The sequence below is a fragment of the Apus apus genome, chromosome 1 (genome assembly GCF_020740795.1).
Source record: "Apus apus isolate bApuApu2 chromosome 1, bApuApu2.pri.cur, whole genome shotgun sequence".
Lineage (NCBI taxonomy): Eukaryota > Metazoa > Chordata > Aves > Apodiformes > Apodidae > Apus > Apus apus.
Window position 1 is genome coordinate 35,877,878 of NC_067282.1, and position 27,980 is coordinate 35,905,857.

Genomic DNA, 27,980 nt, shown 5'->3' on the forward strand with positions numbered 1-27,980 from the left:
TAGTTCCTCCTAAGGTGGACTTACCAGCAGTTTCCAGGAAGCTAGGAGCTTCCTTGGGGCTCTCAGAATATGATTATGTATATAAGTGTTTTAAATTGTTATTTTTGAGGAGAGACTTTTATTTTTCCTAGCATTATGATTCTGCCTATTTTGTAGAATCTTTCTCATGTTTTCTGACATAGTGAAAGGCTGTCTTGCAGTTGCATTCAGATATTGGATAAATCTTAGCTGGAAGTATATAGCTCTTGTCTTGATGCCTGTTGTCAAGAATGTGTAGTCTAGGAGTTACACTCCAACAGCAGACACAAGTTTAATTCTCTGTCCAAATTCAGTTGTCTAAAATTTAGATGCCTGGGTTGAGCTGTACTCTTAAGTCTCCATTAAATTTACAGAAATAATTAACTCCAGAAGGCTATTAATCTCTTTCTAAGCTAGGTGTCCAAGATAAGAAAGATAAATTGCTATGATGATTACAAATGGAGCAGAGTGTGACTTGTTCAGATTCAAATACCTAACTTATCCTCTGCAGTGAGGGTTGCTGCATCTCATCAGAACTGTTCAGATGGCACTAGTTCAGTTTTACATTGCTTTTTCCTGTTTTCAGCTGCGTGGGCATGTGCGTATATATTATGTATAAAGTGTAAGTCATCCCTTTCTCCATGCCTTTGATGCTCTGGAGGTTTGATGAGTTACGGCTGTTTGCTTCACCTTTTAGTTCTAGAAGCCCAGTTCAGAGGGTCAGTGGTAGTTTATAAAATGTTCCTTTTCACCTGAGGCATTTTAAAAGGAGTATTTGTGCTATTCAATATTTTCATCAGCGACCTGGATGAGGGAACAGAGTGTGCCCTCAGCAAGTTTGCTGATGACACTAAACTGGGAGGAGTGGCTGACACACCAGAAGGCTGTGCTGCCATTCATCAAGACCTAGACAGGCTGGAGAGTTGGGCAGGGAGCAGTGTGATGAAGTTCAACAAGACAAGTGTAGAGTCTTGCATATGGGGAAGACCAACCCCATGTACCAGTACAGGTTGGGGGCTGACCTGCTGGAGATAAGTGTAGGAGAAAGGGACCTGGGGGTCCTGGTGGACAGGAGGATGACCATGAGCCAGCAGTGTGCCCTTGTAGCCAAAAAGGCCAATGGCATCCTGGGGTGCATTAGAAAGGGTGTGGTTAGTAGGTCAAGGGAGGTTCTCCTTCCCCTCTATTCTGCCTTGGTGAGGCCACATCTAGAATATTGTGTCCAGTTCTGAACCCCTCAGTTCAGGAAGAACAGGGAACTGCTTGAGAGAGTCCAGTGCAGAGCCACAAAGGTGCTTAAGGGAGTGGAACATCTCCCTTATGAGGAAAGGCTGAGAGAGCTGGGTCTCTCTAGCTTGGAGAAGAGGGGACTGAGGGGAGACCTCATCAAAGTTTACAAATGTGTAAAGGGTGAGTGTCAGGAGGACGGAACCAGGCTTTTTTCAGTGATCTCTAGTGATAGGAAAAGGGGCAGTGGGTTTAAACTGGAGCATAGGAGGTTCCACATGAACATCAGAAAAAACTTCTTTACTGTGAGAGTGACAGAGCACTGGAACAAGCTGCCCAGAGAGGTTGTGGAGTCTCCTTCTCTGGAGACATTCAGAACCCACCTGGACACTTTCCTGTGTGATGTACTCTAGGTGATCCTGCTCTGGCAGGGGGTTTGGACTAGGTGATCTTTCGAGGTCCCTTCCAATCCCTAAGATTCTGTGATTCTGTGATTTGTTTTCTGGGTTGTTTAGGCATAGTTAAAATGGATGTATAGTATAGTCCAGTGTTGTTTTTTTGTTTGTTTGTTTTATTTTTGTTTGTTTGTTTTTCCATGGTAGACAATATTAATTGTTTTGCATTTTAATTATATTTTAAATTATAGCAGCAGATGTTATAAATAATTGTATGTAATATAAATGCGCTTTTTCATGTGTCTTTTCCTTGAAGGACGTGGAGGAAGATAACACAGAAAGGAACGTCTTTGTGTGTGTGCTCTCTTTGTGACTGTGTTGCTTTAAATGTTTAGTTGCTGATCAAAAAGGCTCCAGATTTGCTCATAAAAATATCCAGGTTTTGTCTCTGAATGCTTCCTCAAATTCGGTTTTCCCTTCAGTGCTTTTATGAGGCAGGGAAATGTTATCACTCTTTTATGGATGGCAGCAGTGGCAGAAGCTTTTGCTTTTCCACTTTAAGTGAAGAGGACAGTGTGCCTGTGTGAGCCATGTGCCAAGTCCCATAGGTGTAAGGGCTCAGTTACCTCTACCTGCACAGGCAGGTGTCTAATGCCAGTTGAGACAAAGGGCTAACAGGTATGACCCACAACTTACAGGAGCCTGGTGTGTGCATCTGATCTGGAAGCTGATGGTTTCTCAGACAGTACTATTAGGTACCTTAATACAGAGCTCTTTAAATTGACTGCTTGAAGATTTGTTCAAGATTGTGTGCTGCTTTTGTGGGTTTTTGTTTGTTTGTTTGTTTTTAAAGTAGGAAACTTCTAAAACTGATACTTATAGAAAGATACTTATAGAAAGAAAATCTAAGGGGTTTTTTTTGCAAACATAGGATCTTCTCAGTTTTGAAAACCATGCAACATGTTATCATTCTTGCATGTTGTAACTTAAAGTATAACACGAGAGTGCCAAATTTTTTGTAGGTCACTATGCTGTGAATTGTCATGAGTGTAGGATTATTACATTGTAAATTATATAAATACTTGTGTTAGCACAAAGTTCTGCACCTGGGTTGAGGCAAATACAGGTTGGGATGAGTAAGGATTGAGGACAGCCCAGAGGAGGACTTGGGGGTAGTGGTGGACCAGTATTGACATGAGCCGTTAAAAGTGCACTTGCAGCCCAGAAAACCAACCGTATCCTGGGCTGCATCAAAAGAAGCATGGCCAGCCGGTTGAGAGAGGTGATTTTCCCCCTCTGCTCTGGTGAAACCCCACCTGAAGTACTGTGTCCAACTCTGGACTCCGCAACATAAGAAGGACACAGAACTCCTCGAGCGTGTCCAGAAGAGAGCCATGAAGATGATCAGAGGACTGGAGCACCTCCCCCATGAAGATATGCTGAGGAAGTTGGGGTTATTCAGCCTAGAGAAGAGGAGACTCCATGGTGACCTTATAGCAACTGCCCAATATCTGAAGGGGGCGTACAAGAATGCTGGGGTAGGGCTTTTTACATGGGTTTGTAGTGAGAGGACAAGGGGCAATGGTTTGAAGCTTCAAGACGGGAGATTCAGGTTGGACCATAGGAATAAGTTCTTTCCTGTGAGGGTGGTGAGATGCTGGAACAGGTTGCCCAGGGAGGTTGTGGGTGCCCTCTCTCTGGCGGTCTTCAAGGCCAGGTTGGATGGGGCCTTGAGCAAGCTGATCTAATGGGAAGTGTCCATGCCCTTGCAGGGGGGTTGGAACTAGATGTTCTTTAAGGTCCCTTCCAACCCTAGCCATTCTATGATTATGTGATGACTCTAGTGTGTTGCAGTCCATTTTCACTGCTTAATTTTTGACATTTTTGTTTCTGTCCTGAAGTTTCAGAAGGCACTATAAAACTAAATTAAATGTGAGAGTTTCACTTCTCATTAAGCAGGAATAATTTTACTGGTAAACTTTCTAAATGTGTTTAAACTATTGAAGTTTTAAAGGAAGGGTATGCTGTGGTTTTGGCTAGCTTGGAAAATGCTAGTGACACTAGGAATGATTCTACAAAACCATGATTCATAAATCCTGAAAACCTGTAAGTTATCTGTATAATATTGTGGCATATACTTTGATGGTGTAGTTCCTGATTCATCCTCTATATGGGGAAATATAAAACAGCAGTTCCAAAACTTAGGGTTGTTACCTGAGCTGTCATCATGACAGGTGGAAGCACGATCACAAAAAGAGCAAAAATCTTTTTTTTGTCAGTTCTCTTAATAGTTTTCAACCATTGCTCTGAATTGTCTTAACTGTAATTGTGTAAAATGAAACTGGATTTCATACTGAATACTGAATGTAGAGCTGAAAGTTACAGTTAGCAGTATTAAAATATCAGAGAAGCTTTGGAGTCTGAGAAATGTTATGCGTGCCTTTGAAAGCTGTTCTGGTGCTGAAACACCCATTTATCTCTTTCCCATACCCCAGGATAGTTCCAGGGGAACTCGGGTGAAGATAAGAGTTTAATTAATTTTTCAAAAAGGTTTTGTTTCTTGCTAAGAAATATCTAAAATTTTACAGTGCCTGCATTTTGAGGCTTTAAGTTTGTGTTACATTGTACATCCCTTCCTAAAAAGGGACCTATTTCTTATGTAGTGTTGTTGAAAACTTCTTCCTGGCTGTCAGTAGCAGTATTGGCCTTTTTCTTGAATTTTGATCCATCCCAGTGTAAGTTCTGAGCAGAAAGGAGTGGTTCTGTTTCTTCATTCTATGTAATCTCTACTTTTGTAATGCTCTTGAACATTATTTGTTATCATCCATGTTTTGTTTTTTTTTTCTTCACTTTTTATATCTCTAATAATGATAGCCATTATAGGTGTGTTTTCTCATCAAGAGAACTGTATAAAGAAAAAGTTTCTTCAACAACAGCTACAGTACCCTGTAAATGGTGAGGGGATCTGCTGTGGTAGTGTTGGCTTCCAATTCAGGGATCAGGGTGTTACTGCCAGCCCAAAGACATTTTTGCAGATTATGAAGGAACCTACTAGCTGCTTAATTTAAGTGCTGGTGGTGCAGTAGCCATTGCCTATTGTTTCATTGGTCATTTGCAGTCTGCAGCTACTGTATGCAAAACAGGGTTATAGGAGGATAAGGGAAAGATATCTTTAGAAGCACTGGGAGAATCTTTTTTGGAAACAGGTGATTGATGGCATCACTGTCCAGCCGTCTCTTTGAAGTGATGGTGTTTTTTTGTTTTTGTTTGTGTGTTGTTTTTTCTTTTTAACTCCACAGAAGTGGTGTTACTGTAGCTGTAGTAACAGCTTCCCTCCAAGGATAAAGGAAGTGAGGCTTATAGGAAGAGGTAATGAGTTTTGAAAAAGTGAACACTCTGTTGGGCTCAGAATCCTTTCAGTTTTTAACAATGAGCAAAATAAGAGGTAAATACAGATCAATGTAGATACAGGTGTTTTTTTTTCTGGGTCAGCAACTAAGCTTTTATACTTCAATTTTTTAATATTTTTTTGCGGGGGAAGAGAATTTAGCAGCCAGCAGACAAGAGGGAGAAAGAAATGGGAGCAGGGGCACTCTTTCCTTTAAGATCATGCCTCAGACTTTGAAGTGAGTTATCTGATTAATGAAATAGGTGTTTTTGGTGTCTGGGAGTTTTGCTTATTGATTGCTTGAATTCCATCTGTGGTGCAGTAGCTTAGATTTGTCTGGGAGTCTTTTCTGTGTACATTCAGCCTCTCAAATGTGAATACTCCTGTGCTTAGTGTGTCTTGGCTTTAGGAATCTTTTAAGTCTTCATGAATGCTGCATATGTGTGTAAAATTGGGAAATTGTGTTTTGAAATGCTTTTTCATGGCATAATGTTATCTTTTACTTATCAAGAGATAAACATCAATATACAGGTGCATGCCTTGCAATGCAAAGCTTGTTGCAGTAAGCTGAAAATTAACTTGCTTTTAGTTTATTTCCTTCCTGTTTCAGTAGGGTGCATCTAAAATAGCCCTTTGCTCTTACACAGCTTGGGCTAACAAGTGAGCATTTTCCTTCATAGGCTCTAAGAGGGCAGGTTAGAACCAGTGTATTTTGTACATCTTGATAAAAAGCTTGACAAATGTACTTTAAGAAGGTTGTGAAGCCCCTGTACTTCCCAGTAAAATCCAGTCATCTCCAGGAAGTTAATAGCTATTGGTTGGGGGAATGTGCTGATTCGCCTAACAAGTTTACAAAAGTGTTTTGGCAAGTTAAGAAAGATATTTTGTGGCACAAATACACTGCTTTGTTATACGAAGGAAGGGAATGGATTTACGTTTTGTAGCTGAAAGTGTTTGTAGCAGCTAGAACCACTGGTAAGCAGATCTTCTCATGGCAAAGCATGCTACATCTCCAGAGAAAGGATTGGAATTGCCATTGAGAGGTTCCAGATAATCTTTGCCCTGAATTTCATTATTACAGGCAGTTTCCTTTCCCCCGCAGCCTTCCCCCCACACCAGGCAAGATATATTCATTCTTCTCTATTGTACTGACACAGCCACCTGAATTCGACATAGCAAAAATGTTGCTGTAAGATGCTGCCAACAACTACTTGGCTGCCATCCCACAACAAGAATAGTCTATATCCAAGTTTTTATGCCAAATCATGTGTAGACTAACCTTTGTAACCCATCTCAAATCAGCATGCACTGTCTCTGGGGAACAAATTTGGCCTATTTCTAGGAATACTCTGGCTTTATTAGATAGCTTGCATGCAAACTATGCAATTAATGCCTGTAGCAGTTGTTGCTGAGAAGCTTCCCCACTGTGAAGCAATGTCTGTGAGAAACCACCATTGTAAAAAGTAAATCCTCTTCTCACCTTAAGATTCCACATGACTGAGTCGTTGAATATGGACGCATCAGTAAGGTGTCTATGGTTAGGAACAAGTTACAGTTCATGTCTGTTTACTTTCATCTGACACATGACATGAGTGGCAACTGGCAGCTTTTAAGTGAAAGACGTTGTGACCTGTAGTCCAGGATGTCATGTGAGGACTGTAAACTCTGCAAGGTGTACTGTAAGGTGACGAGTTAAATTTCAGATTTCATACTTGAATGCTAGCACTTAATGTAGTGTCCAGCCACTTGCAGTTGGCACAAAGGGAAAGTTTAAATGGCCATAGGTTCTCCAAAATCTGAACAGTGGGACATATTTTTGTGGGAGAAGTTGGTAAATATTTTGTGTGGGTTTTTTGTTGTTGTTGTCATTGTTTTCTAAATTTGCTTTAATTAGGGCTGAGAAATAGGCTTTTCTTTACATAACATAATTCTTTATCATAAAGAGGTATCACATGGGACATGTTAAGGTAGGGATCTTATTGCATGAAGTATTCCTCACTTCTCATTAATGTCTTTGATATATTAATCTGGATTATCTCTATCCAGAATTAGGTTAAAATTGTTGGCCTATAGTTCACTAAAAAGATTACTTCCCAATATGTCTTCTTTTTGCTATATGTAAAGTTGAACGATTCACACTTTACACTTTTGTAAATTTGGCAGCAGAAAAACACTGGTAAATAAGATTCATGAGCTTTAGCCATTGTTACTGCTCCATTAGATTTTTTTTTTCATGTAAAAATGAGAATCTTGAAACACTCATGCTGGCACTGTGTTCTGTAAACAGTGGCTAATTTTTCAGTGGTTTTATAACAAAAAAATAAACAGGATGACAAGCAAGCACAAACAAATTTAAAATACAAGTTTTGATAAGGAAAAAACAGTACAGCCTTGTATCTTTAATGGAGCTGTTAGGTTTTTCAGATACTTAAGAGAAAATGTAGTTTATGTAAAGCAAACAGTTGCTTCTAAGATGAGTATAACTTATAGTATGAGACAAAATCAAACCTGAAAGGTTTAGAGCACTTCAACAGCAAGTCTGTTGAATTTAAAATGAACTTTGAAAAGGGTGCAGAATGGAAGGGAAACAAAGACAATGTATTTCAATAGGTTTAATGCAGATTGTTTGGTATGTGGAGGTAGGATTAGACAGCTGCATAAGTAGGGTTCATAAGCAGCAGTTCTGCATGAGAAGATTTTGAGTATTTGTAAAGTTTTTTCTTTTTCTTTTGTTTTACACCATACAGGGCATGGTGTAGTACAATGCTGTTGAATGGAGTACAGAAAGCAGCAGTTCTGGTTGTTAATCAAGTATGATGTTTGCAAGATACCTGAAATTTATTTCACTTCGGTCAGCACTGTAAGGCATTAGCTAGTGTGTAGTGTCTGGTTTGGGTGCGTCACTGTATGAAAGGTGTGTGGCTGGCGAGAAGGGAAGAGAGAAAAAGTCTTAAGTAGAGAGCCAGAAAACAGCATGACCTTTTAGGGAAAGTCTAAAAGAGCTGGGGTCATTTAGTTTAAAAAGAGGAGCCTAGGAAATTCAAGACTTAACAAATACTTCAAAACTGTGCACTCTTCTCGTATCTCTTGACAATATTTTGAGGGCAGTAATGAAAAAGGTGTGGTCAAGGAACATCTTGACTTCTACACCTACTTCTGCACCTACCTCTACGAAGTATATTTAAAGGATAAGTTTATTTTGCTTGTGGAATTGATGTGTAACATTAGAGACCAGTCCTGAAAATAAAAATACTGCTGAACATAGGAATCCTGCAAGTGTAATAATTCTGCAGTAAGGTGGAGAACTGTGTACTTACAAGGAAGTGTATTTGTATCACAGATCTTTCCTCTGAAACTATCACTAACTGCCCATTTGAAAACTGGGCAAATCTCAGTTGTAAAGGCCTGGTATCTTAAATGCCTTGTTGCATGTTATTACATGAGATGAGCTTACATTTTTCTTAGTCCTTCAATTTGTTAGCAAGATTTGTTTAGATCTGTGGGGAGGAGGAAGATAGGGAAGGGAAAAAAATAAAAATGAATGCTTCCCCCACTGAATATGCTATGTCTTCATACCTTATGGCTGCAGGTTTTTTTAGATAAATGAGGAGGCGCATCATCCTCGTGTTAATTAAAAATGTTGACAAATAATGTTAAAGTGTATTATGTCTTTATTTGGAGACAAATAAACAAAACAGAGGCAGACTAGAAAGGAGGAGAACATCTGTAAAGATCCTTGTCTCTGTAGCTGTCATGTAGCTGTTAAGGTGAAATCTTAAAACATAAACCCAGGAGTGCAGTTCAGACTGGGATCCAGCTGGCTGGGAGTCTTGGTGCATAACAGGCTCAACATGAGTGACCAGTGTGCTGCAGTGGCAAAGAAAGCCAACAGGATGCTGGGCTGCATCAACAAGGGCATCATCATCAGAGATTAAGAAGTCATCATCCCACTCTACTCAGTGCTTGTCAGACCACACCTGGAGCATTGCATTCAGTTTTGGTCCCCACTCTGCAAAAAGGACATGGACAGGCTGGAGAGGGTCTGTAGAAGGATTCCAAGGATGATCAGAGGACTGAAAGACCTGCCATATAAGGAGAGGGTGAGAAAACTGGGTTTGTTCAGCCTTGAGAAAAAGAAGGCTTTGGGGAGACCTTATTACAATGTTCCAATACTTAAGGGAGGCTACAAAGGTGATGGAGATTCCCTATTTACAAGGATTCACGTGTAAAAGACAAGGGCAATAAGCACAAGTTGCTCCTGGGGAGATTCTGATTGGACACAACAAGTAAGTTTTTGACCATGAGGACAATCAAACATTGGAATAGGCTCCCAGGGGAAGTGATAGTTTCTTCCACATAGGACAGTTTTAAGTCTCAGCTTGACAGGGTGCTGAGCCATCTCATATAAACTACAGTATTACCTAGAAATGTTGGGCCTGATGATCCTTGAGGTCCCTTCCAGCCTGGCATTCTGTGATTGTATGAAGTAATAAGGATTTGCAGATTATTTTTCCTGTGTTGATGTTCAACTCCCAGTTCAACTAATACTTTCCCAGTATTAGTTCCGAGGCTCAGGAGACTGAAATGCAAATGTTGATTTTGATGGTTAGGAAGTATTTCTGAAAAAAATAATGTACTTCAGGAATAACAACTAATGCTTGTTTTATGAGGAAAAAAAATATTATTAAATTGTGTGTGTTTATGTTGGAACTGCTTTTCCTTTATCTGAATTTTGGTATGCCTAATGGAATTTACTTTTTGATGCTATGTTTCGTGTTTCAAGGTTTAGAATGTTTCCTTTTGTTTTGGCAGAGAACTAGCTGTCTGATGATAGACGTGGCTTTTTGATGCAGTGGAATGCCAGAAGCATCAGAGCCTCTCTTTGTACCTTGCAATAATAATTTAGCCTTAACACTGTAATTGCTGTATTTGCCTTGATTTATAATCTGGAAAAGCATATTTGCAAATTACATTAATTTAGAAGGCAATAACATCAGTTTGAGTGCAGGAGAAAGAGAGAAACAGTACTGAATTGATGAAAAATAAAATAACCAAGGTGATTCTGGAACCTACATATTGACAAATATGTGCTCATGAGCATGCAACCCAAAATTTGACAGCAAGATAATGACTTAAAATTCATACTATTTTACACCCAATCAAGTCTTTTTATTGTCATTTTTATGTCATTAGGTTACTGCTGGTAATACTTAATTACTTGACATCCTTACTGTCATGTTTTTTCACATCTTAAATCTAATTCCGCCTTTCTTTTGTGCCTGTCTTGAATAAGAGACTGGTTTCTGTGGGTGAAAGGTTTGTCTAGTAATATTTTTTGGTGCTGACTTGCAGTGAGAGTAGCCAGAGATGGTAATTTTAGGGGTGCTCTGTGTCACCAATCTGCGGACTTCTATCACTTAGTCAACTAAGCAGTGGAGGGACCTTAGTTTGGATTACTTAGTTTGGATGGTGTTACTAAATGGGAATGAATTGTGATGTTTCTGCCAGGTATTGAGCAAAGCAGCCTTAAAAAGTCCAACCAAATAAAAACTCTTAAGTATCCATTACAAAATTGCATCCAGATTCTTAAAAACTGGTTATATAACATTTAGAACTTGTAGTTGTGACTGATTTGTGGGGAAAAAAAAAAAAAAATCAATATCAGTACACGAAGACTCAATTGTCTACATTTATCTATGTGATAGTTTTTGCAGATCGTTTTCTGTATTGGAGGCATTATTGATTTTCAACTCCTTCCCAATTCATTAGTTGATGAAAATAGGTACTAAGCTTCTGTACAGTAAATGACCACTTCATTAGTTATGCTGTATATGCCCAGAGCTGATCTTGGTTAATTCTTGTCTGGCTTTTTATAGAAAGCTGAGCATGGTAATCTGTGACATAATCAGCTTGGTTACTCAAAGGCCATACATATATCAACTGTTGCTGTATATCTGACAAATGTTAGTAAACTAGGACTGCAAATTATAAAAGAATTGTAACATTTGAGGGCATATGCCTTGGATGTTTGTTGAGGCAGAAGTATGAACTACAGCACTTCGTGGTCTGAGAAAGGTGGAAAACCTACCACGTGAATGTATTAGATGAATTCTGAGCTTGGCTTTGTTATCATTATCTCTCTTTACCAGTATCAGCAACTGACTATTAATTTCTCTTGCATTTAAATGTAAAATGTGTATGTTAATTAAGTTATTTGCTAGAGGATTACTAAATCAATTTACAGAAGCTAAATAGCTTTTGCTCTAAGGTATGAAAGAAAACAAACAAAACACTGACCTAAAGTGTTGACAACAGCATCTGTGAAATTGTGCCATAATTCCTATTGAATTAAAACCTATGGAAATAAAAGTGTCTTTGTGTGTGCATATATTTGTATGTAAAAACCAGAAACACCAATATGGAAGTACGATAAAAATGTGTTAAATGAAGGAAGCGTAATTTTAGGTTATTTAAAACTAAGCCTGTATGTTACGTATTAAAATGTAACGTTCAGGTGGAGTTGCAAATTGGATTGAGTTCTTGAAATAACAGAAAGATTTACTGGAAGACATTTCTGAAACTCAAGCTTAATTCAGTCTTAATTCAAGCTTTTGCTCCAAAAAGGAGTCTAGATGAGGTCAGCAGTAGCTGTGCTTTGCTGTGTCTTGAAGAAGTCCAAAGGAGTTCTGCAGCCACTGTGGAGATCCTCTTCTGTGCTGCACTGTGATCTGTGGTCGAAGTCTGCATTAAAAGTATTGTGTGATGTTTTACCATTTTCCATTCTTCTGGTACAGGTGTTGATTTAATGCATATCAGCAGTTTTGTATTTTGGCTTTTGTAGATCTCTTGGGTGAATCCGAGTGATCATGTCCCGGTGGGTTTTGTTGTTATTGCTGTATTTATTACAAAAGTTTTTATATTGTAATATCTTTTTCATAAAATTGCTTAGATATGTATTTCAACAATAATTTTAGTTTGGAAACCTTCCAAATCTATGTTACAGTTTTATTTTATTTCTAAATTTAAAAAAAAAAAAAGCTTACTCATTATAGCTTTTTCTTTCTTTGTCAGTCTTTTTGCATCTCAGTAATTTATCAGCCTTGTCATCTGTCAGGTTTCTTACATCTGCTTTGAAGATTCATTATTATCAGCTTTTATCAAATTAATCCTCCAGAATATTTTTGATCAGTCTTTCTTTTGACTTCTTGTTTGTGTGGGTGGTATAATTAAACTCCCTTTTTCCTTTGAAGCATGTCCACTAGTTTTTTTTTGGTTTTAAATATAAAATTTATCACCCCTTTACTATTTTGCCTAAGCCATCTGTAATAATGGCTTTGAATAAAGTTCGTTGGGAAGTCACAAAACCACAAAATATATTTTAAAATAATGAAATAAGTTTGTTAGAATAAAAAATATTTTAATAGTATCTTAAGTATTTTTTCTGAGCTTTTGATTTTTTTTTTTTTAACTTAGCTGCAACTCATTTTCTCTATAACATTCTGTATGTAACTAGATAGATGGTGAAGCAAGAGCTATATATATTTTTAATCTTCAGAACAAAAAAATACGTGCAGGTGCTGAAGCAGAATAGAGTTCTCAGCTGGACTCAAGATTCTCTTAGTCTTACTTCACCATCACATAAGTAAGTGATATCTGTGTCTACGATTCTATGTGATTGATGATTACCCCTGGGTTATGGAACTTGGTTGGTTACTTCCAGTTGAGAAAGTTACTCTCTGTGTCGCCTGTGTTTACGAAGAACTGAAAAAGTGAAAATGAAGTCATGGGTGAGACAGGCAAAAGTTCCTTCTAGACCGATGCTAAGGAGCTGGTGATTGCAGTCTTTTATTTGGGAAAAAATTATGTTCTTTTTCATCCTTTCAATCCACTTCATTCCTTAATTCCTAGCAAATGCTTCAGATTTTGGCATCTTTAGTATGAAAAAAATTTGAGATAAGTGTTGAATGTAAACCACCTGTCAAAGTATTTATTGATAGCTTTTGCAGTTGTTTTAAAGTTGAAAATAAAATGGCTGTTTACTTTTGTTTATATAAGCCTGGGGCTTAGTTACCTTTGCATATACTGACAGTACTGTTAATGCAATTTAAAAGTATATAACAAATAATACCCTAGAAGTGCAGCTGTGTGATTTATTAAAACCTACCACATGCAAATTGACAACTTAATTTGTAGCTTTTGTCCTTTTCTTCAGTGATTTCTTACCCTGTTTGCAGATGCCAGTGAAAAGACATGAGCATTACAGCATTCAGTGAAGGCCATCTAATTTGAGCTTTTTGAAAAGTAGGGAAGTAAATTTAACAGCTGTGCAGCCCTTTCAGAGAATACCCTGCTTAGTTGTTTCTCGTCTGTACAACTGAGGGCTCTTCATGTGCATTTCATCTTTCCCAGTTGCTTGCTTGGAGAATGGTGGGTGTTCCACAACCAGCCTCTTGTACAACTGAGATATTCTCTTAATTTCTGTAATTTCTAACTCTCGTTCAGGGCTTTAGAGGTGATTATGTTCTTCTATTGGGAACAGAGATCATAAAGGAAAATTGATTCTGGTTTTTAGTTTTGCTTACATAGTTTAGAAAAAGCATTTTTTGAGTGAAATATATTACATTTGGGAAAGAGCAAGCGTGGGGTCTGAGGTTTTTGATGGTTGCATTATTGGAGATGGGTAATAATGGCTAAGTGGTGGTACTAAGTTTTGTGTTTGATTCAAGCACAAAGCTTTTTGTGAAATGCTTGCAAAAGATGTGTTGCCAGTCACGCTGTGGAAGGTACTGCTTACTATGTGCATCACACTAATGCCAGTGTTAAAATGTCTAAAAATCCGTGTTCTCTATGTAACAGCTTGATAAAGAGTATGCTGAAAACTTGTTTTTGATACATAAAGTTTGGAACAGAGTAATTTCAAAGAGGCTGGAGGGAAAAAAACCCAGCTATACATGTGCCAGTAATGAGAAAGAGAACTAGTGGTGTGTGGGTTTGGGGATGTGTGAGAGAAATGAGGGACTGTCAGGCTAACCTAAAAATAGACTAATAGTAATGTTTGCATGTAAAACTTATTAAAAAATAATTCTAGTACTATCACTGGTCACTCAAACTTTTGTATAAAAATAGTCCTTATCTTTTAGAAATGGACAAGAAGCCACATTGGTAAACCTGACTAAAAAAATCATGACATAAATGCAGAATTTGAAACACTTGGAAGTATTATTACAGGGAGTGCGGGGGTACCCTCTGCCTTTGGTGACCCCTAGCAGAAACCTCCTTACTACCAAGTCCTATCTCAGGACCTACTGACCCCACATATAAGGCAGCTTTTCTTTTCTTTATTGTGGGAGAGCAGAAAAATGCTGCTAGCCAGGGAGATTAGATATGTCCAGACCCTTCCCCTCTCTGGTGTTGGCACGAGGGGAAGGAACTAGCTCTGCAGCAAGTTCAGGGAGGCTGGGTATGGAGCAGAAGGTTCCTGAAGGAGCAGCATATTGAGTGTTTGCATTGGGGCTCACATCACCGTATTTGTATTGCTTATACAGTGAAATAATTTTTGTAGTGTTTGGAATCACGTCCAGGGCTGTAATGCACCGAAATTACTGATCTTTATTGCATTCCTACTGAAAGTTCTAAGTAGAAGTAACCTAAAAAAAAAAAAGAAAAGCAGGATGGGGGGCAGTAGTGACATTCTGCTTTCAATATGTAATATAAAAAACCCCACCTTTTTTGTTTGTTGTGTTCTAAAAATACATTTACTTTCTTAGCTGATATTTTTATTGGAAGTCAGAAATCACAGATATATGAGAGAGGTTTAAGCCTTAAATTTTGTTAGCTAAATGTGTGAGAACCTGAGTTTGGGAATTTATATTTTAATTAATACCTTTCCTGGGTTTCAGCTTCACCTGGGTTGGAGACTGCACTTGAGGAAGTGTTGTATTCACAGGAGTGAAAAGTTTGTTAATTGGGATGCAAGTTTAACTGCCCAGGCAACTGAGGTACTGTAGTGGTTGTGCAGCAGTTTTAGGAATGTCAGTATTTTAAAGATAGGCTTAAATACCTTGGTGTTTGTTCATCTAAGTGATTACCTAGATGAAACCATGATTTTCTAATTTTGTGCTTTCTGGATGGTGCAAATAGATTTTGCTAACATAATTTCACTTAAAACTTTGTGGGTTATTAATAGTAATATTAATATTAATAATAATTTTAACTTCTTAGTTTTGCATCTTAAAGGAGCGAAATAGGGAAACAGTTCAAATTAAGTTCCTGTATGGAAGAACAGCTGTAGATGATTCACTGTCAAAATCTGAGGCTGCATGAAGGAATCTTCTAGGTCAAGTTTTATTTGATACTGTCATTAAACACCTGGATGATGGAGCATGAAGTAGTAAACTTAAACATGAGATAACACTCCTTAAGAATGTGAAGTTGTTAGCGTGCTTAGGGTCAGAGTTCAAACTGATACTAACAAATTGAAGAAGTAGTAGAAGAAAAATACATTTGTATAACTCGTCATTGGTATAAGTACAAGTTATAGAGGAAAATAACCAATATACAATATACAGAGCAAGATTTACAAGATATAGAGACTAAGTCTTTAAAAGTGATTGCTAAAAGGAAAGGCATGGTCCTTTCTCCATAGATGTGTGGAAAAGAAGAGGCGACAGAAAGCAGTGCAGCAATGTTAGACTTGAGGAAAAACTTTAGCTTTCTGACTATGAGAATATTAATAGTAAAATTGCCGAGAATGCCACTGAATCTACATTTATCATTCCTTTCAGACATTTACCTTGTGGTTAAAGGAACAGTTGACCCTAGTTTTGGCAGGGGTGTTGAATCTTCAAAAATCTTCTCTATTGATTTTCACCCTTAAGTTCCGTTTTATTTCGTCTGTTAGCTTGTATTCTAAATTATTCTTTAAACAGAAGGTTCAGAAGTTGAAGGGAAGAACAGTGTCTGTTGCCTTCCCAGTGTTGTTATGCAGGTTATAGGGTATGAAAAAGCCTTCTTTAAAATCTGTTTTTCATATTTAGCATAATTATGTTTTAAAATGTACCATGTTGGTATTTCTTTTTTTACAGCTTTAATGATAGGCCCTCAATAAAATTTGTAACATTGCAGTGTAATTCCTTTTTACAACTGAAATTCATTAGAACATTTTGAAACCCTATTAAGAGAACTCCCAAGTTTTAAAAATAGTTAATACAGGAGATACGGTTCTTCTGCTGTGGAACAATACTGGCACCCAGTGGTGGTCTCGCACTAGTGCGTTCCTTGAGATTGCTCTTTGCTTTATTGTTAAAATTGTTGTCTCTTCTTTCTTGGTGTTACCAAATATGAGAAATTTGAAAGTTCTCTGTGATTTCCCCCCCTTTAAAACTTTGTCTTTTGTGTGGCATGATTGTATAGATCCGCTTTCTTAATGAAGCAAAGGAAGGAACCTTCTGATTTCTGCATACACATTGAAAATATCTATATAGAATTTATTATAAAACTCGAGCATTGTTTCATGTGGCTGGCACTGAATTACAAGAGTAATGTTAGTGCAGTTTGTGTTTCCTGGTAATATCACAGTGATTCTGCAAAGAGTTGTGCATCTGAAATAAGTAAGTTTTATAGAGCAAGTTTATTAATATTGATTTTCCTTATTTACTTCTTTCCTTAAAGAAAGCTTCTCCTTAATGAAATATTAATTGCAGAGATGACAGGAGAAAATTACAGAGGATTTCTAGAACAATGTAATATGGGACAGAAAAATGATTGAAGGTCTGTGTGTGTGAACTGTTAATTACAGCTAGAGAAAACATGCTTTTCAAGAAAGCTGCTTGACAAATTGATATTAATAAAGTTAAGTTGTTTACCTGGTGGATTTAATTCTAGAATAAATTTCATATTTTAAACCTTTTAAAATGTGTGTTTGTACACATAAATGTTTGTCTGCAGATAAGTATTTGGTTGATCAGTATAGAGCAGAGAGGCAAAACTGCATCTTCCTTTGGGACTGCATGTTTCTTCAGTGTTTCATACATGGGTGTAGCTGTACAGAAATTTGTCTATTTAGGCACGTCAAGTGTAATCTGTTCTTGATGAAGTAAAGCAGAACATAAAATGAGGTATGTAGATGTGCAGCTGAGGTTGGAACTACAGAGTTACAGCTTAGCAATGGGAAATACTGAAAAGGAGAATGTGCACACCTATCATGAGCAAAAGTGGGTTATTACATTAATATCAGACTTGATATGAAGGAACAGAGGGAAAACATCTCTGCCTGTCACTGATGTAATATGTTTTCCTGTGTATTACAGAGGAAGAATTACTGAAATCTGTTTTTCACAGAAGCTTATTGAGAACGTTTTGACAGAAAAATTGCAGATTTGGATTTATATCTGAATATTTTGCCTAGGAAATGCTGATTCATTACTAATGGCTTTGTTTTAGTGCTTCATCTGAAGGTAGGGTGAGAATTTATGTATTTTCTATGAGATCTTTCAACAAAAGCTGTTTCCAAGAGGATTGTACTGCTACACATCTCAGATGAGGGGAGCTGGTGCCGAGGGAGGAATAGGTGCCACTATCCCTCAGGTTTCAGCAATCAAGATGTGGAAGAAATGCAGTAGAAGCATTTATTTTTCTCTCTCATCTGGTCTTTTCTCCCAAGAGAATACTCCACAAATATCTGTCTTAATCATTTGCAGCAGCTTTGTGCCCATTTATTATAAATGGAATTATTTTTTTTTTACTTTATATTAATGTTCCAAGGCCACAGAATCCCTAGGTGACTCATTCAGCATTACTTGCTGTAGTTCCTTTGATATCAATTGAATTGTCTGCATTACTTCCATTTATAACTTTGAAGATTTTTTTAAAACATGTGAAAGAAAGAAGTCTAGCATGTATTTTTTTCTTGGAAACGAAAGGTAGTTGCAATGTTTTTTGTTCTAGTTACCAGTCCTCATAAAATTTCAGTATGGCTTTGTTGTGTGTCTTGAAGTTTTGGTTTTTTTTTGGTGGTGGTTTTAGTATTTCCATTTATTTATTTATTTATTTATTTTAAAATTTTCCTCAAAAATAGAAACGTCTTTTTAGGAAGCTTAGGATTTTGGTGGGTAAAGCCAAATATCAGGTTGCCAGTTGAAACCGTTTCCTCATTACCTCATGTTAAGTTTTTCTGACTTGTCTTCCAGGGCAGCACTGTATCTTAAGGAAATAATTTTTTCTCACTGCTGTCAGTGTAGAAAATAATGTCAGTCACCATCTCCTGGCTAGTCTTTGAATTCTTAAGCAGCTTTGTGGAGCTGGACTGCTTATTACACTGCAGTTCTCACCCATTTGTGTTTTTTTGTGTATTTATTTGCTCCTTCACTTGAAGTGAAGGTGCATAATTCTGAAACATTTGTTGTTTTGTCCCTATCTTAGCACCGGTACTGTTCAATATCTTCGTCAATGACACAGGCGGTGGGATTGAGTGCTCTGTCTGTAAGTTTGTAGATGACACACTGAAGTGAATGGTGCAGTTGACATGCCTGAGGGATGGGATGCCATCCTGAGGGACCTGGACAAGCTTGAGAAGTGGGCCCAGGTGAACCTCATGAGGTTCAGTGAGGCTACGTGCAAGGTCCTGCGCATAGATCAAGGCAACCCCCGGTATCAATACCGTTTGGAGGATGAAGGGATTGAGAGCAGCCCTCAGGAGAAGGACTTGGGTCCTTCTGGATGAAAAGCTGGACATGAACCAACAATGTGCAGTTGCACATTTGGAAGGCCAACTTTATAATGGGCTGTATCAAAAGAAGTGTGGCCAGCAGGTCAAGGAAGGTGATTCTGCCCCGCTCTTCCAGTCTCACAGTACTCTGGAGTCCTGTGTCTAGTTCTGGAATCCTCAGTACAGGAAATACTTGGAGCTTTTGGAACAGGTCCAGAGGAGGGCCACAAAAATGATCAGAGAGATGGAACAACTCTCCTATGAGGAAAGGTGAGGGATTTGGGATTGTTCAGCCTGGAGAAGAGAGGCTCCAAGGAAACCTTATTGTGGCTGTTTTATTGTTAAAGGAGGCCTATAGGAAAGATGGGGACAAAATTCATAGTAGAGCTTATAGTGACAGGACAAGGGGGTAATGGTTTTAAACTAAAAGAGGGTAGATTCAGACTAGATATAAGGAAGACATTTTTTACAATGAGGTGGTAAACCACTTGATGAAGTTGCCCAGAAAGGTGGTAGTTGCCCCATCCTGGAAACATTCAAGGTCAGGTTGGGCTCTGAGCAACCTCATCTAGTTGAAAACAGACCCTGGTTATTGTAGAGGTCAGTCGTTAAAAGGTCCCTTCCGACCCAAAACATCCTGTGATTCTGTGAAATTTGTTGATTGTGGTAGCAGCATTAAACTGTTACAGTCAAGTTATTCCCTGTTCCTCTTTGCCTTTTAAAGAAAAGGTGAGGACAGCTTGGGATGGAGGTATGGAGAGCAAGAATTGGCAAGCTTGTATGACACTGACAGGTACCTCTAGGAGATTGTAACTCACTAGCTGCTTCCAGCAGTGCAGTCTGCTTCATGGGTGGTTTAGGATTGCTTCCTACCCCTAGGCAGTGGGAAATGCATTGGATTACTGTAGTAAGATCATATGTAGTTGACCTTTCATTATCTAAGGTTGCGATAGGTCATGGTATTTTACACAGTGTGCAGAATGGTGGATGTTGTGAGGCATTCATGGATATAATAGACACACAGAGCTGCAGGGCAGTTCTCTTTGGCTTTTGAGAAGGTTTTTACAGTCTTTGGGTTTGTTCAGGGTCAGTTTTTTTTTTCCTTCTGCTAATAGTTAGAACAAAAAGATTGAATGGCCTTATGCTGTAAAGGTCCTAGCATCAGCATATCACATAGCCTTATTAAGAGTAGGTAGGAAAGGGGACTGTTTTCTTCAGAACTTGGCAAAAAGATTTCAGACTTTATAATCTGTGTGTTGCAGGGGGAGGATTATGCCAGTTGAAGAGTTAATTTTGCCTGTTTAAACTCCTTTTTCATACTTGAGGATACAGATGTATGTTTTTCAGTATAAGTGCATTTACTTACTTAAAACCAAATTATTTTAATTAAGATTTTTCTGTAGGGTTGTGAAGAAAATCTAAACGTGCATTTGGAGTACTCAATTAAGACAAAACAGAAAAGTCTGACTTGATACATACAAGTTCCAAGTTTCTATTAAAGGAGTTGTGATCTGTGTTTTGGCTACTTCTGGTGTACAGTGTTTTCTGGTTGTGGTTTGTTCTCCAACCAATTCTAGACCATTTCTGATGAAATCAACACCTTTGCATCCTGTTGCACAGAAGCAACACCTGACACATTATTGGAAAGATACCGGAAAGTTGTTGATTTGATTTTTGTTAATGAAAGTAATTTTAATACCGAGATTTCTTCTTACAGTTTTAAGTAATTTATACTTTCATATTATACATATCTATAAAAACCAAACCAACCAACCCCAAACTATAAAATGTCCTCCCACTGGTGTTCACAGAGTTTGCATTTTTGAAGACTATTTTAATAGTAGTTTTAATCTTTTGCTGAAAAGCTTTAGTGTTTGTTTAAATCAAGCTAACATGTCCCCAGTCGCATTTCATGATTGGTACCTCTGTTATGCTGGCAGAGATTTCAGTCAGGTGGGTAGTGTTTTTGCTACATGCTGTTGCTTAAAATTAGCATATCCAAAATGAGTGGTCTTTTCAAGTGGGTTTATCTCTATCCTTCCATCTTAAAAAGTTTCCAAAGTAATAAGACAAACTAAACTGAACATTTATATATAAATTTATGTATAAAAGCTTATGAACTGAAAACTTTGACTGAAGCGTGTGATTTTGACAGCTATGATTCAGTCTTTGCTTTGGAGTGAGGAAGTAAAACATGACTCTGCAGTGAATTTTGTGATGGCAGAATTAAGCGATTTTGTCCTATCCGTGGAAGATTTAATTCCAGGTCAGATTCTTGTTTATTCGTTATCTAAAAAACATGTTTTTCTTGCTGGGAAACAGTAGTGCTTACATCTAAATACTCAGCTTAGAAACACCATAAGGGAACTGCAGTCCTGTTAACTTCAGCAGAATTGAAGGATGACTTAATTTATGTTAGGACCAGAGTAGGAAGAATCTTGCCAAGACTTGCCTGACAGTCAAAAACTCAGTTTATGGATTTTGTACTCCCCCCCAGTCCCTGGTATTGAATTTATGTTCAATTTTACACTGAAGATAACAGAAGGTATGCTTGTAGAGTTTATGATACTGCTCTTTCTAGGAAGTCTATTGGTGTAATTAAACCACAGTTGAAGCCTCAAGAGTATGATAGTGCCTGTAGGAAGGATTTGCTCTTGTTTCCTCTGGCAGGGAGTGGGAGTGCTCTTCTTCTTTACCTTCTGACTCGAGATAATGAGATCCATCTGCTTATTCACAGTAGTTACCTGAATCTTCAGAGGTCTTAGTACTGGAGCTCAGAGTTACTCAGCTGGAAAATCCCAAATTCCCAATGCAAGCCCCCAAACCTTGCCACCTTATTCTTCTCAAGCATCTGCCTTTTTCTATTAAAAAAATAGGATTGTTTCTTCTTATGTTCTTATATATGTATTTTGTTCCAACCTGAATATTTAGATCCCATCGGGTGTCTGAGTTAGAGCATAACTAGGATCAAAAAGGCCTGTCAGATGTACTTTCCTTCAAATGTTTTGCCTTCTTTGTGTGTTACACTGTGTGTGTTATTTTTATGAACTTCTTAAAGCACTCAGGAATATTTATTTTTAATATTTCTTAAGCTTCTTAAATAATTCTTTTATTCTTTGGGGAATGGTGATGTCTTGCTAGGTAGTTACTTAAAAGTTACTTGGGCAAGTACTGTGTTTCAGATTGAGTATCTAGCAAATATCAATTATTTAATGATTGCTCTGATGTATTTAAATAAAATTAAGAGCTGTGCAGAGAAGACAGATTGTAAGCTACATAGAAATGGAAACTGGGGCTTCAAATAGGAAACGTTAGGCAAGATGAGTAACAAATGTCAGAATTTCTGACCACTGAAGTTAAAATTACCTTCTTTTTTAAAGTGTTTTTGAAGGTTAGACTAGGTCAGCCCTTTTTAGTTGATTGGTTGAATACATTTAAGACTTTGTTAGTTTTCAGATTAATATATTCATTGTACTCTCACAGGATTTTTACAGAAACATCCTGATCCTGGACTATCAGCATGAAGGCCACAAAAGCTGTTTCCAAATGTGATTATGGAGGACTTTTCTATTCTTATTTAATCTTTTTCACCATATTTGAATACTGATACGCTGTAATGCACTTCCACTTTTATTAATTGCCTTATAGTTCAGTGAACAAGAATGTATTTTATAAGCTGGCAGTGTTATGTGCCCCAGCCCTTGAGGGCTTAACCATACAGTCTTGCTCTTTAGAAACAGGTGTGGTTGTGTTTTGTTTTGTATGTGGCATGTGTTTTGTTCATTTGGTTCGTTGGGTTTTCTCCTTACAAGTGCATGAGTGAGAGTTTACCACTTATATCAAGTAAACCAAATGGTTGATTTTTCAATCCAGGTTATTTTTAATTTGGGGTGGGTGGGAGGAGGCAGTGACAAGAAGGGTAGTGTTACCCTCTTAGACGTAATCAGTGTGATGTCTGTTATTGTGTAAGTAGAGCTCTTTTTTTTTTTTTTTGGCATGTGGGGTTTTATTTGTTATTTGTAGGTTTTTTTTTTTTGGTGTTTTGGTTTTTTTTTAGAAATTAAGGAAGAAGAAATCTCTTACTCAGTCTCATCTGAGTGATAGGAAACTGATTACATGAAGTAAATTTCCAAGTATTTTTAAAGTTAAAAGCTAAATATAGTAATCTTCTATACAGAAAATAATGTTTGCCTTATAGATGCATCATGTGATATTCCAATATTTTTTTCTTTACCAGGTATCTTTCAGATGAAGGAATTGAAGCTTGCACAATTTCTTCTGAAAAAGTCAATGCAAATGACATTATCCTAGTTGCCCTTAATGTAAGTTATGATTGTGAAAACTTTTCTTCTGACAAATCTTGCTAAAAATGATATATCTGACAGCTCAAGCGTTGGTTTGTCTGGCTAATAAAGTGCACCTTTGTGTGATTTATCTAAAGGATAAGAATACCTCTCTGCTTTTGTGTGGGAGCTCTGAGCTTTTTTTGGAAATGATATCTACTCCAAACTGTGAAACCTGCGGGGAAAAAACATAACTTGCAGTCTTTCTATGTTTATGAAATGCAAATCTGAAGTCAAAAGTACAAACAGTAATAAAATCAGAAGTGCTGTGTACTGATGTGGGTATGAACTTGTAGTACAAAATATTAGTTGGGATGAATAAAACACCCTTACTTAGTTTGACTTCTGGATATGATACTCCTTAAAGCATATTCAAACTAATGGTGAATTTTCCTGTGAAGTGTATGTATTTATAAATTTCTTTTTACTGTGGAAATCTGGATTAGTAGTCATTATTCCTGCCAACAAATATATACAAAAACATACAAGATGGAGAAACAACTTGGAAGCAGTGAACCTTAGTACTTTCAAGGACATGAGAAAAGTGTGCATGTGAATTCCTGTTTTTCTGAATTCTAGTATGTACATTGATAGTAATCATTAATGTCTTCTCCCTTTCAGTAACAATGAAAAGAGAACAGCTACTTAATCCACACATGTATTACTTAATTTATTCAGTCAAAATAATGAGGGAGAGTTTTGAGAATTTTGTTTGCTTTGTTTAAAACTTTTCAGTCATCCATACTCAGAAGTTTTAAATCTTGAGTGCCCTGTATGCGACATTGCAAATGAGAACTGTTGGGGAGATTTTGTCCATCTTAGTGATTCAAACACCGTTGGTTTAAAATGGTACTCTGAAAAGAATATCCCCTCTGCTCCTTTCATTTATTTTTTAAAGCATGTGTTTAGTTGCTCGTGTGTGCATGCACCAATTCATGTTACAGTTTTGAAAAGAAGGCAAAATTATAATGCAAAAATGCAAAGAATGTAATATAAAACATGGAGAAGGTAAGCATTTTGTTTCTGGACCTTAGTGGCATGCCTATATATATATCTGAGAAAGCATTCATTTGTTATAAAAAAACCAAATACAATACTTCCAAATTGCTGGATGCTACCCTAAATGTTATTATATGCTGGAATAAGTGCTAATGTGATAATTTGTGCATGTATGTGTTGTATTTGTTTGTTTGATGGATAATAATAATAAAAAAAAAAATCCGCAAACGTTATGTGAGTACTCCAAAGCCAGTTTTAATTGCATATCAATATTTTTATCATTAAGTCAGTTAGAAGATTAAGTTGCCTGTTGGGTAAGTAGGGAATAAAAAACAATGTGGATTCGACAGCAGGATAACAGTGAATGTAGATTCCACCTCTTACAGATTCACAAATACTTCCCCTGATTGCTAGAGACAATGTTTAAGGTAGAAGAAACCAAGAAGTCAACCAGCATTTTTGTGTCTGTGTGTGAATTGCTTACATGAGTATGAAATAGACGTAAATGTACTTTTCAGTCGTTTAAATATTTTTATTTTGCATGAGATCTTGCAAAGAGTTATAAAACATTGTCTCCTTCCTGCAGCCCCGATTGCAAAGCATGGTGCTAGAGAGTTGTAAATTTTAAGGGTAGGAAACATACAGGAGCAGTTTATAGGAGCCTGTGTGCTATACAGAGACATATATAACTGACAGGTGACAGATCAGCTCCCTCAGGTGGGCTCAGATTGAAAACTGAATGTGCTTTTTTATAACTATCTGTGGCTGTCTTGTGCAACAGAAGGTGGGTTGAGTATTTATCCACTGTATAAATATTCAGAGTAAATAGTGTAGAAGAGCATCCCTACAATTAGATTTCCATTTGTAGGGTGCTAATGTTTCTCAATGAAAAAACAGCATAAGCCAATTGTTTTCAATGCTTTAGATACTAAAATACAGTGCTGCTCAGTTCTAGATTAGAATGCTGGAACAATAGTCAATTGGTTTATAGTAATGGCAAGTTAGTGTGCTAGTTCTACTAATAATTGTACTTAGCCCTTTTACTTTCAGGAGTGTTTATGACTGTAATAAATAAATAGAGTTTTCAGCTTCAGTACAATAATCTTGCACCAGCATGTTCTATTTAAAACAAGAGGCTTATTTCAAGCCTTAAAGTTTAGAAAATGTGTTCTAGGCTGCACTGTTCTGCATGATTTTTTTTTAATACATGTTAAATAAACTAAAAAACTAAGGTGTAAAGTTCCAATAGGTTTTGTTTAATTTTCTGTTTTCACATAGAACACCTTTTAGCCATCCAGTCCATGCTTTTGTCATATATCAGCATAGTTGATATGATTGTCCAAACAGTGTTAGATGAGGAAAGTGTTTTTGTGGAGATTTGTTCCCTTAATTATATGTATACTTTAAGTGGCCATATTGCACAGTTGATGAATAAAATCATGTAGGTGTGTACCTCGCTTCCAAAATAAGTAATCAGACATTTAAGATACAAAGCATTTAGTAGAAATAAAATGTAAGTTTTGACAATACGTATAATTGCAAAAATAATCCCAACCTTTTTATGAAGAATTTGTGCATGTAGAAACACACAAATGAAAAACACTTCTCTCTTCAGTGCCAGGTGGAGAGGAAAGAAAGAACTTTACCTGTATTAAATGCCAGTTATGTCCAATAATTAAGCATTAGTGATTTCATCTATTAGAGGCATTTTAATAATCTTTAAAAATATGCTTAAAGCAAGACTATAACTTTAAAAGCAAATTATATTTTTTATACCTTCTTTTAGTAATTTAATTTTTTTCATCATATGCAGTTAGAGGAATGGGTTTTTATTGTCAATAAATGGTGTTACAGAAGAAATATCCTTCTTCCTGTTTTATTTATTTATTTATTTTGAAACAGGATATTTTAGGTTAATATTATCTTGTTTTCTCTATTAATTTCAGACAGATTTAAGAACGATTGGCAAGAAATTCCTCCCCAGTGACATCAATGGTGGAAAGGTGGAAAAGGTAGACAATTGTTTTTACTTCATTTTTTTCTGTGTTCTGTGATTTACATGTGATGACAGCCTTCAGTGGTCCATTAGTCCGGTTTTGTCATTATTTCACATACAGAAGAACGCAATATTTGATTACATTATAGGATAAATGTATGAATATATTCGTTTCCCCACCAGGCTTCGTAAAGAGGGAACTCTTATTTCTCAACCTTGAAGTGCTTATTTAAATACTAACAACCTTAGCCACTTTATCACTGAGAAGTCCTTTAACCTGCTTGATCTTGACATGGTAGCAGAAGTTCATTTTTTCCCTTTCTTTATTCTTGAAAGGGCAACAAAGCAACAAAGGAGTTAAGCAACTGTTATGATTCATGGCAATACAAGTTGGTACTCTATTATTTGACTTGCTGATATCACAGAATCATAGAATCATCCTGGTTGGATGGGACCTTGAAGATCAAGTCCAACCATAACATAAATCCCGCTACTATAACCTAATTTACCCTGTTCAGTGCTTAAATCGTGTCCCTAAGCACTACATCTATATTTCTCTTAAACCCTTCCAGGGATGGTGACTCCACTACCTCCCTGGGCAGCCTTTTCCAGTGTCTAACCACACTTTCAGTAAACAAATTCTGATATCCAGTCTAAACCTCCCCTGGTGCAGCTTCAAGCCATTTCCTCTTGTCCTGTCATTATTTGCTCTAGAAAAGAGGCCAACTCCCACCTCCCTACAGCCTTATTTCAGGTGGTTGTAGAGAGCAAGTAAGGTCTCCCCTCTGCCTCCTCTTCTTCAAACTAAACAATCCCAGTTCCTTCATTCTCTCCTCGTAGGATTTATTCTCCAGACCTTTCACCAGCTTGGTAGCTCTCCTCTGGCCACACTCCAGCAACTTGACATCCTTCTTGTAGTGAGTGGCCCAGAACTGCACACAGTACTCAGAGTGCGGCCTCACCAGTACCAAGTACAGAGGCACAATCACTTCTCTACTCCAGCTGGCCACACTGTTCCTGATGTGGGCCAGGATGCCACTGGCCTTCTTGGTCACCTGGACACACTGCTGGCTCATGTTAAGTTGGCTGTCAACGAACACCCCTAGGTTCTGCTCCACCATGGAGCTTTCCAGCGACTCATCCCCAAGCCTGTAGCTTTGCATGGGGTTGTTGTGGCTGAAATGCAGGACCCGGCACTTGGCCTTGTTGAACCTCAAAATTGGCCTAGGCAGTTGATCCAGCCTGTCCAATATACATTATTATAGCTATTCACTCTGTGTCATTTTCCTGTATCTGTGTATCCCATAGGTTATGTGGATAAACCATGTTAGAGGGTGTAACACTTCCTATGCTACAGAACAGTACCATACTCGAGACTTGGAAACTTGGATGTACGTAACATTAAATCATGTTGTATGTTTAAGACAGGAGTTAAGTTTGGCCTCTTCAGTACACCCTTCTGGTTTTCTTAGCTACATACAAGTAATAGAATGAATAAATTAAATAATTTTATGTTAAACCTAGCAGTTGTTCTCAATTCAAGTAGTTAATCTCTAATTTACAAGTATTGACAGTCTGTATGATTGATGTGAAAGTTCTGAGGAAGCTTTTTGTTACTGTTGAAATTCAAAGAGTGATAAAGCAAGGTGAGTTTGTTTTAATAAAGCAAGATTGATGGGAAAGGCTGTTAAGCACTGTTTGTATTTGCTTTTTCTGCTGATAGTATTGTCAAAATGAAGTGGTGACTGCTGTTAGCTCTGGCTTCTGCAAGAACAGCAACTTGTAAGAATCTTGTTCAGGATTCTGGATTACATGCTGTTCAAGATACTTCTTTGCTTAAAGAATTTTTTTACCATGTAAAATAATTTGATTTAGCTGTTTCTTGTATCTATTATTTTATTATTTTTCT

General features: G+C 37.3%; 1 protein-coding gene across 4 annotated transcripts in view; it reads left to right on the forward strand.

The window, feature by feature from the left end:
• The window catches only part of TDRD3 (tudor domain containing 3), a 98,902-nt gene that overhangs the window by 19,663 nt on the left and 51,259 nt on the right, over positions 1-27,980 (forward strand). For 2 of the 4 annotated variants that reach the window (XM_051616918.1, XM_051616939.1), the window contains exons 2-3: positions 22,971-23,055; positions 26,022-26,087. In XM_051616918.1, coding sequence (XP_051472878.1) covers positions 22,971-23,055; positions 26,022-26,087 — 151 coding nt within the window. Of the gene's footprint in view, positions 1-22,263; positions 22,282-22,970; positions 23,056-26,021; positions 26,088-27,980 lie in introns of those variants that run through there. The other 2 variants (XM_051616929.1, XM_051616950.1) reach the window with 2 other exon arrangements.